This window comes from Scyliorhinus canicula, unplaced genomic scaffold (genome assembly GCF_902713615.1).
Source record: "Scyliorhinus canicula unplaced genomic scaffold, sScyCan1.1, whole genome shotgun sequence".
NCBI lineage: Eukaryota > Metazoa > Chordata > Chondrichthyes > Carcharhiniformes > Scyliorhinidae > Scyliorhinus > Scyliorhinus canicula.
In genome coordinates, this window is record NW_024056034.1 from 73,350 (window position 1) to 88,571 (window position 15,222).

Below are 15,222 nucleotides of genomic sequence, written 5' to 3' on the forward strand. Positions count from 1 at the left end.
AGAAGGACCATGTTTCTATACATACCACAATTCACCCTTTCTCAGGTATGACTGCACGAGACTCTTTACTGTTTTAACAAATAGGTGCAGTCACATTCAGAAATGCACTGAGAATCACCTCTCTCTACTGCAATAGGGGCTGGTTTAGCTCACTTGGCTAAATCGCTGGCTTTTAAAGCAGGCCAGCAGCCTCCCCTGACAGGCGCCGGAATGTGGCGACTAGGGGCTTTTCACAGTAACTTCATTGGAGCCTACTCGTGACAATAAGCGATTTTCATTTCATTTTTTCATTTCATTTCAATTGGCTCTTTTTTAATCATTGCATTAGACCTTATATCTGTTAATATTACATTATGTGCGGATTAATTAAGTGATGCATGAATGAAACTCTGTTTCATTCACGGCTGAAGTCTTCCCCCATAGAATAATGCAACAGATTTATTTTCATTGATTACCGCACAATCAACATCCCGGGGGTTGTCATTGACCGGAAACTAATCTGGACAAGCCAGACGAATGCTGTGGCTGCCAGAGCAGTTCAAAGGGTAGAGATCCTCTGGCGAGTAACTCACAGCCCGATTGCCCAAAGCCTGTCCACCATCTTCCAGGCAAAAGTCTGAAGTGTAATGGAAGACAAGCTCCACTTGTCTGGAGTGCAGCTTCAACAAATCTCAAGAAGCTTTACACCATCCAGGACAAATCAGTCGCTTGATTGTTGCCTTCCGCAGGATTTACTGTTGGAACTAATAAAGGTTTCATATTCAGCACCCACCAGACCCACGGCTACAACCATCAACAAGGGAAGCAGATACTTTGGAACACCACCAACTGGAGATTCCTCTCCAAGTCACTCAACACTTTGACTTGGAAACATATCGCCGTTCCTTCACCGTGGCTGGGTGAAAATACTGGATATCTCTCGCTAATACAGTATGGGCGTAACTGTATATCAGGGACTGCAGCGTTTCAAGGTGGCAGCTCCCCACCACGTTCTGCATGGTAACTTGGAATGGGCCATAATTGCTGACCCAATCAGTGGCACCATATCGCGGAAATGAATGAAAACAATAAAGGTTGTCTAAAAAATTGACAAATAGATAGATAGACAGATAGATAGATTGATGGATAGATAGATAAATATATGAAAGATAGATAGATAGAGAAAGTAAGATAGATAGATAGAAGAAAGAAAGAAAGAAAGGTGGAATTTTATTTTGAATATACTAACTGATTTTTATTTGTTCATGGGATGTGGATGTCGCTGGCTGATCCTGCAGTTCTCACCCATCCCTGAGGGCATTTAAGAGTCAATCACATTGCTGTGGAGTCATCTGGAGTCATATGTAGGCCAGACTAGTTAAGGGCGACAGGTGTCCTTCTCTGAAGGACATCAGTGAACCAGATGGGTTTTGATTAGACAGAACAATGGTTTCATTGTCATCATTAGACTTTTAATTCCAGAGTTTTCTTGATTCAAATTTCACCACCTGCCGTGGTGGGAGCCCGGGTCCCCAGAACTTGACTCTGGGTCTCTGGATTACTAATCCAGCGACAATACCACTGCGCCTCTGCCTTGTGACACTCACTTGTGTTTGGAAGAATGCATTTTGTCGTATCAATCAGTATTAGCTGTTATGGAAGTTCGTTGCAAAGGCAAATACATCTTTAAAACTCCTGCCGATCTGTTCTCATCTCTTTGTTTCAGACTACACATCGATTAATTAATATCTCTGTTCTCTCTCAGACTTAATTCACTTACAAAAGCATAATGAATAACTATTTGGTGTTGTGTGATTGGTCTGGTAATGGGTGTGTAATATTTTGCTGCAAGGTTGGAGCGAATCTTGAGATATTCACTTCATCACCAGGCTGAGGAACAGAAACACAGGAGCCATATTGAACTTCACATTGCACAACACTGTCACACACTCCATTGTGTTGGAGATGGCTAATTCAGCCTTGTGTTCATCTGTGGCAATTACCCGCTGTTTCCTTTCATGGTCCGAATTGTCCTTCACCCTTTTTGCTGAATGGATTTCTGTTTGCTTTTGGTGTGGCCACTGATTGTGAGAGACAGAGTCTGAAACTGTGTGTGTATGGAATGAAATGAAAACTGAAAATCGCTTATTGTCACGAGTAGGCTTCAATGAAGTTACTGTGAAAAGCCCCTAGTCGCCACATTCCGGCGCCTGTCTGGGGAGGCTGGTATGGGAATCGAACCGTGCTGCTGGCCTGCTGGAAAAGCCAGCGATTTAGCGCAGTGAGCTAAACCAGCCCCTATGTGTCTGTATGTGTGTGTGTGTGTGTGTGTGTGCGTATCTGTGTGTGGATAGGTGTGTCTATGTACGCGCCTGTGTGTCTATATGGGCCGATTAGTCTGGAACACATCATTATTCATTGTTTGCAAAATGGCGTGGCCAATAATTGCAATTATTTTTCAGCACAGGACGACATTTTATTGAGATTACCTTCCACATCCTATGCTGCACTCAATATGTACTTGTAGTGTATTGTCCTGAGTGATCTAGACAGTAATATCAAGCTGTCCATTCAATTGAAAAGGCAAATATATCTTTCAAATTACTTACATATCGGTTCGGCTCGCTTTCTCTGTCTCAGGCGGCACCTAAATCAGTTGAACCCTCTTCTCTCTCTCAGACTTCACTCACTCACACAGGCACACAGCAGCCGACTCTGGAACCTAGTGTTTAAATGGCACCTCGTGTATAAATCTTTTTTGTTGAAGGCACTTCTGAAAATAATTAAGCACCAAAACGTCATCAGAGGAAAATTCCGTGCCAAAAAGGCAATGGATCATTCACTTAACCTCTCTCCCTTCCCCCCCTCTCACTCCCCCCCTCCCCCCCCCCCCCCCTCGCTCTGACACCAAGTGACTTCAAACTTTCTACATTCGTATAACCTCTGTTAACAGATTGTTGCTTTAATTTCCCTTCATCTCTCCAGATTATTATTTGTATTATGACCAGTGAAGATCATCTGTGCATCTCCCGATCGGTTTCTAAACAAATAATATAACTTTTACAAGGGAATGGGAATGGAGGTGAATGTAATGCTGAGAGCGGCAGCAATCTGTGTGGGTGTTCTTGATGCTGTCAGAGTGAGTTCACCCTCACAGGCAGGAAGACTGTTCACGGTGATAACATGAAACTGACGCCTGCTGTTTCATTCTCAGGTAACACAACTTCCTGTTTCTCTGCTGCCGGTTGCAAACCGCACATCTCACTTCTGGGCAGAAAATAAATCCAGGGACCACAATCTGGTGAGAACATCTGTCAGTGCGGCCTATATCTGCCCACAGAGTCAGGGCAGAGTCACACAGATCACATTGTGGTCACATTTACAAATGAACCTGTTGTGATCTGTTCAAAGATTCCATTCCACGACATAACTGGATGGTCAGTGGATCAGTCACTGAGTTTCCCCGGTTCTCTGAAGCCAGGAAATGATATCTTGTTCCATTTCACTATTGTATCATTCTCCCGCTCTGGGTGTAATTTGTTTTTACTGTTTCTCAGTTGTGTCTCCCTTTCTAATTTCTTCGCTCAGTTTCACTTCCTCTCTCTGTATCTTTCTCCATCTTTATGTGTGTCTATTTAATTAAACTGCTAAAACAAAACCATCAAGGTTTAAATCTAGTAATTAAAGAGAGACTATTACAACTGGTAGGAGGGTCTGTAACCAGAGGACACAGATGTACCGTATTGAACAGGAGGATTGTTTTTACACAGCGAGTTGTTATAAACTGGAACACACATCGGGAAAGTATGATGGAATCAGATTTAACAGTAACTTTGGAAAATGATGGATAAATATTTGAAAGTATTAAGATCTGAAGGATGAGAGGGAAGGGAACAGTTAGATGGTTCATCTCTAATCATTGTCCCAGCACCTTTTCTGTATCTCCCTCTGTCATTCATTGAGGCCGAATAAAATACAATGATTGTACAGCTTTGCTCTTGTGCTAATCCTGTCTTTGGGCAGAACCTGGGTGTGTGCAGATAATTGCCACGAATCTTTCAGAGATTCGTTGCTGTTTACAATCCACTACTTTGGACAAAGTAACAGTGGATAGGGGCTGGTTTAGCTCACTGGGCTAAATCGCTGGCTTACCAAGCAGGCCAGCAGCACGGTTCGATCCCCGGGCAGGCGCCGGAATGTGGCGACTAGGGGCTTTCCACAGTAACTTCATTGAAGCCTACTCGTGACAATAAGTGATTTTCATTTTTCATTTTCGAATAGCACTTGTTTCGAAAAAGAACAATTATCGTTAACATTTGTGGCACTAATTCTTCCTGTGATGAGGCTTTGGCTTTTAGTCTTTGTGTCCGAAACTGATGATTTAAACATATGTGTCCATAAGCTGGGACGGTAGGGTGGCGCAGTGGTTAGCACTGCTGCCTACGCCTCTGAAGATCCCGGTCCTGGGTCACTGACCGTGTGGAGTTTGCACCTTCTTCCCGTGACTGTGTGGGTTTCACCCCCACAACCTAAATCTGTGAAGGTTAGGTGGATTGGCCGTGCTAAATATAAATAAATGGATACTTTAAATTTACCAAAGAAATATTGGGTTCATAAGCTGCCGGAACCGGCTCTTGCGTGTCTGTGTAAATGGAGAACTGTTGGTAAGAATGAGAAGAAACAGATGCTTTTGTTGCCCCCGACAGATGCACCAGTATAGATGCCATAATGGTCCTCCCATTGGGTATAAACGATCCTAGGTGGAGTCAATCACACGCGCCTCACTCAATGAAGTTTCCAATCCACTTTTCCCGCACACATCCCTGTCACTCAGCATGATAATGAAGCCTGGGCTAGGGCCCAAAGAATCCTTGCTTTCTGATAGTTTCACTTCCTCTTAAAATCAACTGTTCATGAGATCCACTGCCTCCTTTAATCGAAGATTATCACCAGTCTCTGTTATTGATACACTGGGGCCTGTCTCTGTGATTATTATTATACCAGACCCCAGTCTGACCCCGGGCCCGGCAGTCTCTGTTACTGATACACTGGAGCCGGTCTCTGTGATTATTATTATACCAGACCCCAGTCTGACCCCGGGCCCGGCAGTCTCTGTTATTGATACACTGGAGCCGGTGTCTGTGATTATTATCATACCAGACCCCAGTCTGACCCCGGGCCCGGCAGTCTCTGTTATTGATACACTGGAGCCGGTCTCTGTGATTATTATTATCCCAGACCCCAGTCTGACCCCGGGCCCGGCAGTCTCTGTTATTGATACACTGGAGCCGGTGTCTGTGATTATTATCATACCAGACCCCAGTCTGACCCCGGGCCCGGCAGTCTCTGTTATTGATACACTGGAGCCGGTCTCTGTGATTATTATTATCCCAGACCCCAGTCTGACCCCGGGCCCGGCAGTCTGTGTTATTGATACACTGGAGCCGGTCTCTGTGATTATTATACCAGATCCCAGTCTGACACCGGGCCCGGCAGCCTCTGTTACTGATACACTGGAACCGGTCTCTGTGATTATTATTATACCAGATCCCAGTCTGACCCCGGGCCCTGCAGTCTCTGTTATTGATACACTGGAGCCCGTCTCTGTGACTATCATACCGGTGCGGCAGTTGTAAATCACTTCGCAAATCCAAGGAGAAAATATGTTTGTTATTTTACAAGTGCGGAGTGGGAGGGGGGGTGGGGGGGGGGGGGGGTGCGGCGGCGGGGGAGGGGGAGGAAAGGACGTCAAAACATCATTGATGTGCCAGTAACGAAAGGGGAAATGCTGGAAAATCTCAGCAAGTCTGGCAGCATCTGTCTGGAGAGAAAAGAGCTGACGTCGAGTCCGATGACTCTTTGTCAAAGCTTGACTGATGTCACTTCCTGCGGAACACATGACAGGAACATCGCCTCGAGAGCTGTGTCTGATTGGCCTGATATTATTTTTGTAATCACAAGTTTATGTTTATTGCAGAGACTGAAAATCTAACTCTACATTTCGCTGATAACTAACAGAACGGTAAAAATCAGAACGGTAAATTTGATCTCTAATTGACCTCAGCGACTGTTTAATCAATAATTGTCCTGAAAACTGTTCCCTGGAAGAATAAAAAGTGCTGGATGCAGATGAAGATGTTCCATTGATTTTAGTCTCTGTCATTAATGAAACTGAACTGGCTGCCCGGAAGGGTATAAGGAGAGGGGGGGGGGGGGGGGGGGGGGGGCAGGGGGGGGGGGGGGGGGGCAGTGAAGGGAGTCGAGTTTGATTAAGATTCTACTGTGGCACTCAGGGAAATGATCTCTGTGTTGTTCGTGGCATATGCACAGGACGGGGATATACGCTATTAGTTTAGTATCCGAAACTTGTAATTTAACATACATGTATTTAACATACATTCGAAGTTTGCTGCCTTCATTTTATTCTGGCGTCTGAACTGTAGTTATCATCTTGTGTAATTTAAAGTTCCTCCCACCAAAGAGCTCCAGCATCATATTTGTCTGTTGACTGCGGCGGAAGCGGTTACGGGTTCCTTTTTATTACTATTATTAATGCAGGTTAATATACACAGGAATTAATTTTAAATTATGTTTAAATTGCAGTGAAGTAACTTATTTTGACGTGTTGTGTTATATTCAATTGATGATATCATTTTCTCAATTATTTAATATTTAAGTAGATTATTATTTATGTCTTATTTTTCTTCCCATTTTGAATTCCTGCATCCACTTCATGCTTTTTTCTCACTATGTTCCTTTGTTTCTCTCTCTGTTTTTGTTGTTATCTGTTCGTTTGTCTCTCTTCGTTTCTCCGACCTTATTGTTTCCACATCACGGCACCGGGTCCCTTCACTGTACCTTGGTTCGTGAATTGGTTAAAACGGGAATTTGAGATGAATTTGATTTTCTACCCTCTGAACTTGAATGCCACGTGAAGGAACGAAAACGAGACAGTGAAAGTGTCTCTGACAGAGAGAGAGAAAGAGAGGCAAGATACCGACAGAGAAGCCGAACAGCAGAGAGAGACAGACACGAAGAGAAAGCTGAGAGACACCAAGGCAGCGAAAATGCTGAAGGAGTTCATTAGCCCAGGAGCAAGAACGATTGGTGCCCGACTCTCACGAGAACTGAGGGACTGGCCAATCCTGACCTTGGGAAACGCCCATCAGAATCACATTGCGTGAAATCTGCAGCTGATTGGAGATTACTCTTTAATATCAGACTAGAACTGCAACTTATTTCAAGCATGATTTTATTTCTTTCCAACTTTAAACCGGGCACCATGTTCTCCTCATATTGCTTTATGGTGATTCTCATCATCCTGCCCAGTGAGTCAATATTTACTATAATATTCAATATCACACATACACATGTTCCATATTTTATGTTCACTCCCAGACGTTTGAAACATTATGTGTCTTGTTACAGGAACAAATGGCGAAGACGCAGTGTTCCAGGATCGATCTGAATTAAAGGTTCTGGAAGGACAGAACGTAACACTGGATTGTAGATACTCGACAGCTGCTCTTCAAACTCTGTTCTGGTACATCCAGTATCCCGGGAAAGCTCCAAAATATTTAATGGCAATATATAGCTCTGGGGATGTAAATATTTCGCCAAATTTACCAGCGAGGTTCTTGGTGGTTTTGCATAAAGAAAACACAACGGTTCCTTTAACTATCACCGGGGCCCTTATCTCCGACTGTGCCGTGTATTTCTGTGCCATGTTGCCCACACTGCACAGAGATATAGCAGATGCCGTACAATAACCCCACACTGAGAGTTCCAGTTAGTTCCCACCAGAGGGCGTTCTCTCGCCGATAAATATTCAACCTCCACAGTGAAAGCCAACGAGACTTTTCATAATTTCTGAGCAAGACGGGGCACCCAACAAAACCAGGCAAGGGCCACTTAGGGAATTAAAGTAGTCGCTTTCAGCTCACAGTTATAATAAAAATGAGAGTCACAAATAGATTTCTGGTGTCACCTCGTTTTTTCCTTTTGATGTTATTTCTGTGCCTGTCTGATTTATTGTGGACATTTTCCTCCGTCTTCCCGTTAGTATACCGATCCTTTTGATCACGACCGCGCACAAACTCTATATGAACAGCGTGTTTTAGTTGTCCGGATTGTTTTAATGAAAATATTAAAATTTACAAATTAGGAACATCGAGTGTTAAAACACACCCCATGCATCAATCTCCCTCGATGTTCATGGCCTTTTGGAGTGTCTTTTTATATCTATCATATTTTCCACCATCTTTCATAACCCAGGGTTTCTGTCTTAAAGTGTCTAAAGAAAGTTTTTCTTCTCACCATCTCCTCCAACAGAACCAGTACCCGAAAAGGACACGGCACTGCAGCCGAGACCGATCCCGATATGTTTCTCTTCACTCGCAGTCACTTCACTATTCATCCGTTTCACAACCGCACAGCGAGCAAATGGCAGTGAGGCGATAGAATCCTAAGACCTTACAGCAGATTATTGATGGTAGGATCAGGATCGGTGTCTTCAAATACTCAACACTCCTTTGACAGAGCGGATAGCGAGCAGAATGTGACGTAGCATCAGGATATTGTGGGAATATTTCTGACAGGTAATTGTGGACTAAACACCTTCCGCATTTTCTCCAATTTCCAAAATAGGGTATGAATCAGAATATTAAACACCCGCCGGTCTGATAATTCCTTGTTTGAATATGCTTTTAGATCCAGGTCATGGAGGCTCTGTTTGTCAGTAGCTGTCCTTAGATCTAAAGACAGTTGTAGAAGGGAAAACTGAAAAAGGTATATGCAACATCAGCTTCATTATTTATTCTGGCACAAGAGCACCAGATACACAGCGCGCGAAGTTGCACTGCAGGAATTCTGGGTGGGGTAAATGAAAGTTTTGCCAAACCATATTTCTCGGTAGAATTCGAGACCTCAACTCAATTCACCAGTTGAAGCTTCAAGGGGCGGCACCTGACTGTGCCGTCTATTACTGCTTTCTGTCTTTGGGAATTGTGATGGAAAGCAGTCTTACCCCCGTACGTTTACCTTGGACAGTAGCTCATTTCTCCTGTCTGTTTGGGGGTTCTACAGAATCTCGGGCAGATTAACCCGTAATATGAGCAGCGCTGTCAGCCTCTCAAACCAAATACTGCCAACAAACCAATGAAAACGTCAGGATACCGGTTCCAGAAGCGGCTGAAAAAATAAACAAAATAGAATCTTTAAAATGACAGGTAGATGCAGCTCGAAATAAACGTATCGGTTAATTAGTCTTTCCTGCGCCTTTTCTTTGTTTATTCTTTTTAAAAACAGGGTTTAATGTTAGGATCAGCTCCATGGAACAGGGTAACTCTGACGTCACAAAGAATCGACAGACTGACGTCACAGATAGTACAGACTGACGTCACAGAGACTGCAGTCTGACTTTCCTCAGACGGAAGCACTGACGCATGCGCACTCTCCTACTTGTGGTGGAACAGCAATGCTGAAGCTCCCTCATACCTTCACCCTGTTATCCACATTCCCAGGGACACATTTCTGGACGCTACAGTGTATCTGGTGTAGGACTCAGTTTTATGCTCAACAGCGTTGCCTTCTCAGGCAACGCCACTCAGTTTGGGTTCTGCTGACAGCTATTTTACAAATTGGGTTTGATCTGTGATATGAATCTGAGCTTCACTTTCGTGATCCGATTCAGTGAGAGGGGATTAGAGTGCCTTGCCGGTTTTCCTACGGACTGAATGCATCTAGGCTCACAGAGATACGCGGCAGGGTCAGGGACAGAAGCTTAACTAAGATGTAAAGGGACTGTTTCATTGTCCTGGTCGAAATCAGCAAAAAAAAAACCGCTCTTGTTATTCTGGAGAACTAGCCCGCTACCCCTTTCCATACCTCCTCATTAAGGATCCCGGAGCTTCTGTAGAATAGTGAATGTACCAAAGAGGGAGGGATAGCTATCCGATGTATAGTAATTGCAGTTTTGTGTTACGGTCTGTCCTTCCTGAATCATCTCTGGGACATTGAATCCATCCACTAATTCTAAAACAAAGACCAACCTTTGTCAGACATCACAGTAAATGCAAACAATGGAACATAGAAACGACTCAACAATCCACTCACCGGGCAACACGACCATGATTAGCGGGAAAGGACATAGGAGAAATATGGCAGGTGGTTTAGATTTCAGCTAACAAATCAGAATATTTTAAATATTCTGAATGTTATAGACTGACATTGAAGAGTGAACATAGAATTGGGCATGTTTCGCTTATTGTGAATCTGAGGGACAGCTGCCGAGGAAGAGGATTGGCTGCTCTCTCAGAAATGGGACTAACAATGAACCAATCAGTGATGCTGGTGCCCTATTACTGCATGAACACTCAAAGCTCTTTCTGTGCTAATCCGCTTGAGGTTGGCCTTCCATCGATGCACTTACACACACACCAGACGCACATGCAAACACTTTCGTACAGACACCCAAGCAGAGGCTCACATTTACAGTTAACCAAATGTAATCGTTACCCAGTGAGGCTAAACCTATTTCAGTATCTTTCTCTTTCTTGACCTTCTGCTCAGAGTTTTGCTTCAAATCTTTCTCTCTCTCTCTCACACACTATCCCCCATATGCTCTCCTTCCATGTGCTTGTGATAATCCTGATTATTTTGCTGACAGTCTGGTCTCAATAAAACTCGAGAGGAATCTGTAGGTATAGTATTATTTATTTTTAATCAACTTGCAAGGCTGACCCGCTCTATAGAGATTCAGAACACATACAGTTTCCTGAAGCTCCCAGAACCGACTGAGGACCAAGACAAAGAAATCTCTGCACATATTCAAAAGGCATCACGTTTCACATACAAGATTCCCATAGGTCATCCTATACACCTCCTGACCTGGCCATATATCCTGAATGGTTCACTTCGGATTCCTCAACCATGGGCCTCTTGTTACCCAGCATCCTTTTCACCATCCTCTGCACGAGGCTCCCCTCCACCTTTCTGGCCATGCTTTGCTGAATTCCTTTGTTATTTGTCTGTGAACTCACTACCATCAGACCGGCTCTATCATCTACATTATTCGAACTAATAATCCTACTTTATATCACATTCGTTTGTTCAATTCCTATCCGATGCCACGAATGGGTCATGTGCAGCAATTTCCCCAACAGCACAATCGTTTCAGAATGGAAATGAGAACAGCAAACGGAGGCTGCGCCCCGGGACACCGCGGATTCTAAAGTAGTCAGATTGTGCGGCTGGTATCATCTGCAGGCGGGATTGCCGGAGCGGAAATAGCGACGGTTGAATCTCTGGAGACTTGTGAGCATCCTGCACCTGTTCACTGCTCATGTGAGTGAGAACAATTAGTGGGGGACTGGCATGAATCGCCCAGAAGTATCAAAAATTAGGGAACGGAATGAACATTCGGCACATGCCTATTTGAAAATGCTGTCCCAATCGTCTTTCGCACCCCACATTTTCCATATTGCTTTCCATTCTCAGATTATGACAGTCACCTTTTGGCAGTTCTTATTGAATCTTCTTTCATCATTTTCGCGTTGTGTTCTAGATGTTAACAAATCGGAATATTATGAATAAATACATCATTCTCTATCATATTTTTCTATCAAATCGGGATGATTTGTCATTGGATCTGCTGCTAATGGGAACAATTACAGCAAAACAATTTGAGTCTTCCTTCTACCTCTATTCTTACAAGCAAATGAACCCAGAATTCTCTGGTCTTTGCATAAACGGCCCTCGTGCCTGTTAATATTTAAATATATAACATCTTTCTCCAACGTCCTAATACTACTCCTCATTTGTCGTGCACAGGATTTGGAAAGAAACGGGCAGCAAAGATTTCATCGATTTAGTGTCCGTTTCTGACACAAACATCAACAGTAGTAAAAACTGTTTCCTAGCAGATCTAGTTTAGATTTCAGGGAGACATTCATGTCTTCTTGTGTATTTCAATGCACCCTCAATCCATTCAGTGGCTGCATTCAAATAGGAATGAAACTATTCCGGCACCAGAAGGCGCCAACTTCAAACATGGGGATGATGAAGTTCCGTGACGGCACCGTCAAAACCAATAGACGTCGTGGTCTGAGTGATGTCAGAATGGGCCTGGTCCCCTGCAGTGTGTGGGTGGATCAATGAGCTGAACAGAGCGCGGGTTCCCTCTCTCCTCTCAATCTCTGCCTCATCCCAGTCCCATTCACTCAGAGAGGTTCAGTCAGACATGTTTCTGTTCATACTGGCGGCCCTGTTGGACGGTAAGTAATGGATAATGGTCGTCAAGCCAGATTAGCAGTTTCTGAATTGCAATTACATTGAATATAATTAACGATCAGAAATATCCACATAGTTGAGTTTCCACAAACTCACAGATATACAAACAAATTTAGGTGAATTCTTTTAACCTATCGATGTTTCATTTATTTCCCTTCGCAGGCGGACTAAGCGCAGATCCAGTAACTCAATCACCGGTGACAAAAACCGTGTCAGAAGGGGTTTCGGTGCGGCTGGATTGTGAATATGCAGACTCGAATATGCAGTACATGCAATGGTATCATAAGAAAGCGGCACAGCCACCAATCCGGATTATTAGCAAATTATTAGATCTGAAGGATGATGTAGTTTCAGGACGATATCTAGCGGCTGCTGACAAGTCTAAACAGAACGGTTACCTCAATATCAGCGATCTCAGTGTGGAAGACGGGGCGGTCTATTACTGTGCAGTGAGGCACAGCGTTAGATAACAGCTGGTGCCCCGTACAAAAACCTCGGCGAGTAGTCACAGCTTCACTAAATCTGCTTTGCTGCTCCTGTCTGTGGGAATTGTTTGATCCTGGATTCAGCAACACAGTCAGGTCTATTCATCAGACAGTTATATTGGTGTCTCTGCTCTTCTGCGGGTGAACAGATGAGCAGTTTGGGAAAATACGCGACTCATTTCCATGTAGCAATGTACATGGTAAATTAAAACTTGGAATACCGGGCTACCAGCTACGGTAATAACAGCTCTCAGATGTGGGGATAATGTAGCTGGAAGTTAAAGATTGTTCTTCCAGAACAGTTAACTCAGATGAGCCCAAGGCCGCTGAGTCTACCCCGTTAGTTCCTGTAACAAAAGAGTGTGTCAATCTCTGCTGTTGTATTTCACACATGGAATTCAGAATAAGAACTTTCACAGACTGACGGAGCAGCACTATTATTGTTATCATGCAGGACCATGGGGTCTGCTTTAGGCTTCAGTATAAAATCGATTTTTCGATCGAAAACTCATCTCTTGCCTGTTGCTGGAGAGTCACTTAGATAAGGGACGTGCTTCAGAAGGGTGCGCCCCACGGTGAGGGCTATAAAACTGCCGGAGCTCGAATTAATCCACAAGTCATGAAGGCCTTGGAACGCCACAGCCTTGTATTTGTATCGTCCTTAGATTTTTGCTGCACTGTCACGGGGGCCAATATTACTGACGTTGCCTTTCACCCGAGTGTCGCTGGTAATCAGGGGATTGGCTGTCTCTGCGGAAATGAAAAAAACGTCTGATCATCAGTACCGCGCACCTGCTGCTGGATTGAGTTGTTTACACTATTGTAGATCCTTCTTGTTCCTACAGTCACACAGCTCAACTGTGCTGTGCCTCGGTCGCTAACAATATCTGGTTGTATACAGTTATTTATCTGTATGTTAGTCACATTAAGATAATTTATACCTTTCTGCTGCAGATTCCCGCCAAACAGCCGAAACATGAATGGTGGAGGGTGCCCGGATGCTGACTGTATCTGTCAGGATCTATTGTATCGACTGGCAACTGTCGTGTGACGTCACTGTCTCTTCAACCGGATTTCAGCCTCCCCGCTGTTCCCCAGGATCCTGGTGGCTCCAGGCTGATATAAACAATCAAAACTAATCAAATAAAATTCAACACCAGCCTCATATTACCCAGCATAGGGGCTGGTTTAGCTCACTGGGCTAAATCGCTGGCTTTTAAAGCAGACCAAGCAGACCAGTAGCACGGTTCGATTCCCGTACCAGCCTCCACGGACAGGCGCCGGAATGTGGCGACTAGAGGCTTTTCACAGTAACTTCATTGAAGCGTACTCGTGACAATAAGCGATTTTCATTTCATAACGGCCAGCCCCACCATCATCATTGTTATTCAATTAACAATAATATCAGGTTCCACAATGCGGGGAGAATGGGGTTTCCTCCGTGAGGTGAGATGTTGAGGAGAGCTGAGTGCCGGTTCCCGCGATAGTTCCTGAATTAGTTGCTCTCAGGCAATTACCTGTCAGAGCAGAAATGCCGATTCAGGTGCCACTGCACGGCTGATCAAACCAATGACAGGAATCGACCAGTGACAACAATGTTTAGAATATCACCACTCTGTCAGGGCGGGATCAACAAACGGAAACTATGACCGGGGACACCGCAGACTCAAAGCTGATAAAAAATGTGCGGCGGTCGTCAGCTGCATTCGCAAGTGAGGGAGCGGAAATAGCGAGGGGTAACCTGCACCTGCTCATTGCTCAAGTCACTGAGAACAATATAGAGGGAAGGCACTTCCATCCAGCGAGAAGGAACCAGATTGAACTGACCCTCCCTGCACTTATTTCATAGACTCATAGAATCCACAGTGTAGAAGCAGGCCACCCGGCCCATCGAGTTCGCACCGGTCCCCGGAAAGAGCACTCTACCCAAGCGCACACCTCTATCCCATTCCCGAAACCTAACACAACCTTTGTGGGCATTTAGCATGGCCAATGCACGGAACTTGCACATCTTTGGGCTGTGGGAGGAAACCGGAGCAGCCGGAGGAAACCCACGCAGATACGGGGAGAACGTGCAGACTCCGCACAAACAGTAACCGAAGCCGGGATTCTAACCTGGGACCTTAGATCTGTGAAGCAACAGTGCTAACCACTGTGCTACCGTGCTGCCCACATAAATACAGGGCGCGGTCGGAAATTATCGTCTTGTTTTTGAAAAACATTTTATTAAGGCATTTATGACTTTAGAACGACAATTACAACTGTGAACATAACTCAGTGAATACCACCCCCCCCCCCCCCCCCCCCAACCAACAACTATTCCCAGCCAACATGGCGAACACACGCACAGTTCCCCAGTCCATCCTCCTCCACTCGCTGGACTCGCCTGAACGAAACTAAACTGAACTATCTCCCCCAGTCCCCTCTAATTCAGTAACCCTCTCTTATTGTATCTGCTAACAGTTTAATT

General features: G+C 44.6%; 1 gene segment (V, D, J or C); it reads left to right on the forward strand.

Annotated features, from left to right (window-relative positions):
• The first annotated feature begins 12,027 nt into the window (after positions 1-12,027).
• LOC119961722 lies at positions 12,028-12,737 on the forward strand. The segment is given in 2 exon segments: positions 12,028-12,115; positions 12,430-12,737. Coding segments are annotated over 2 exon segments (396 nt in total).
• Positions 12,738-15,222: the final 2,485 nt, after the last annotated feature.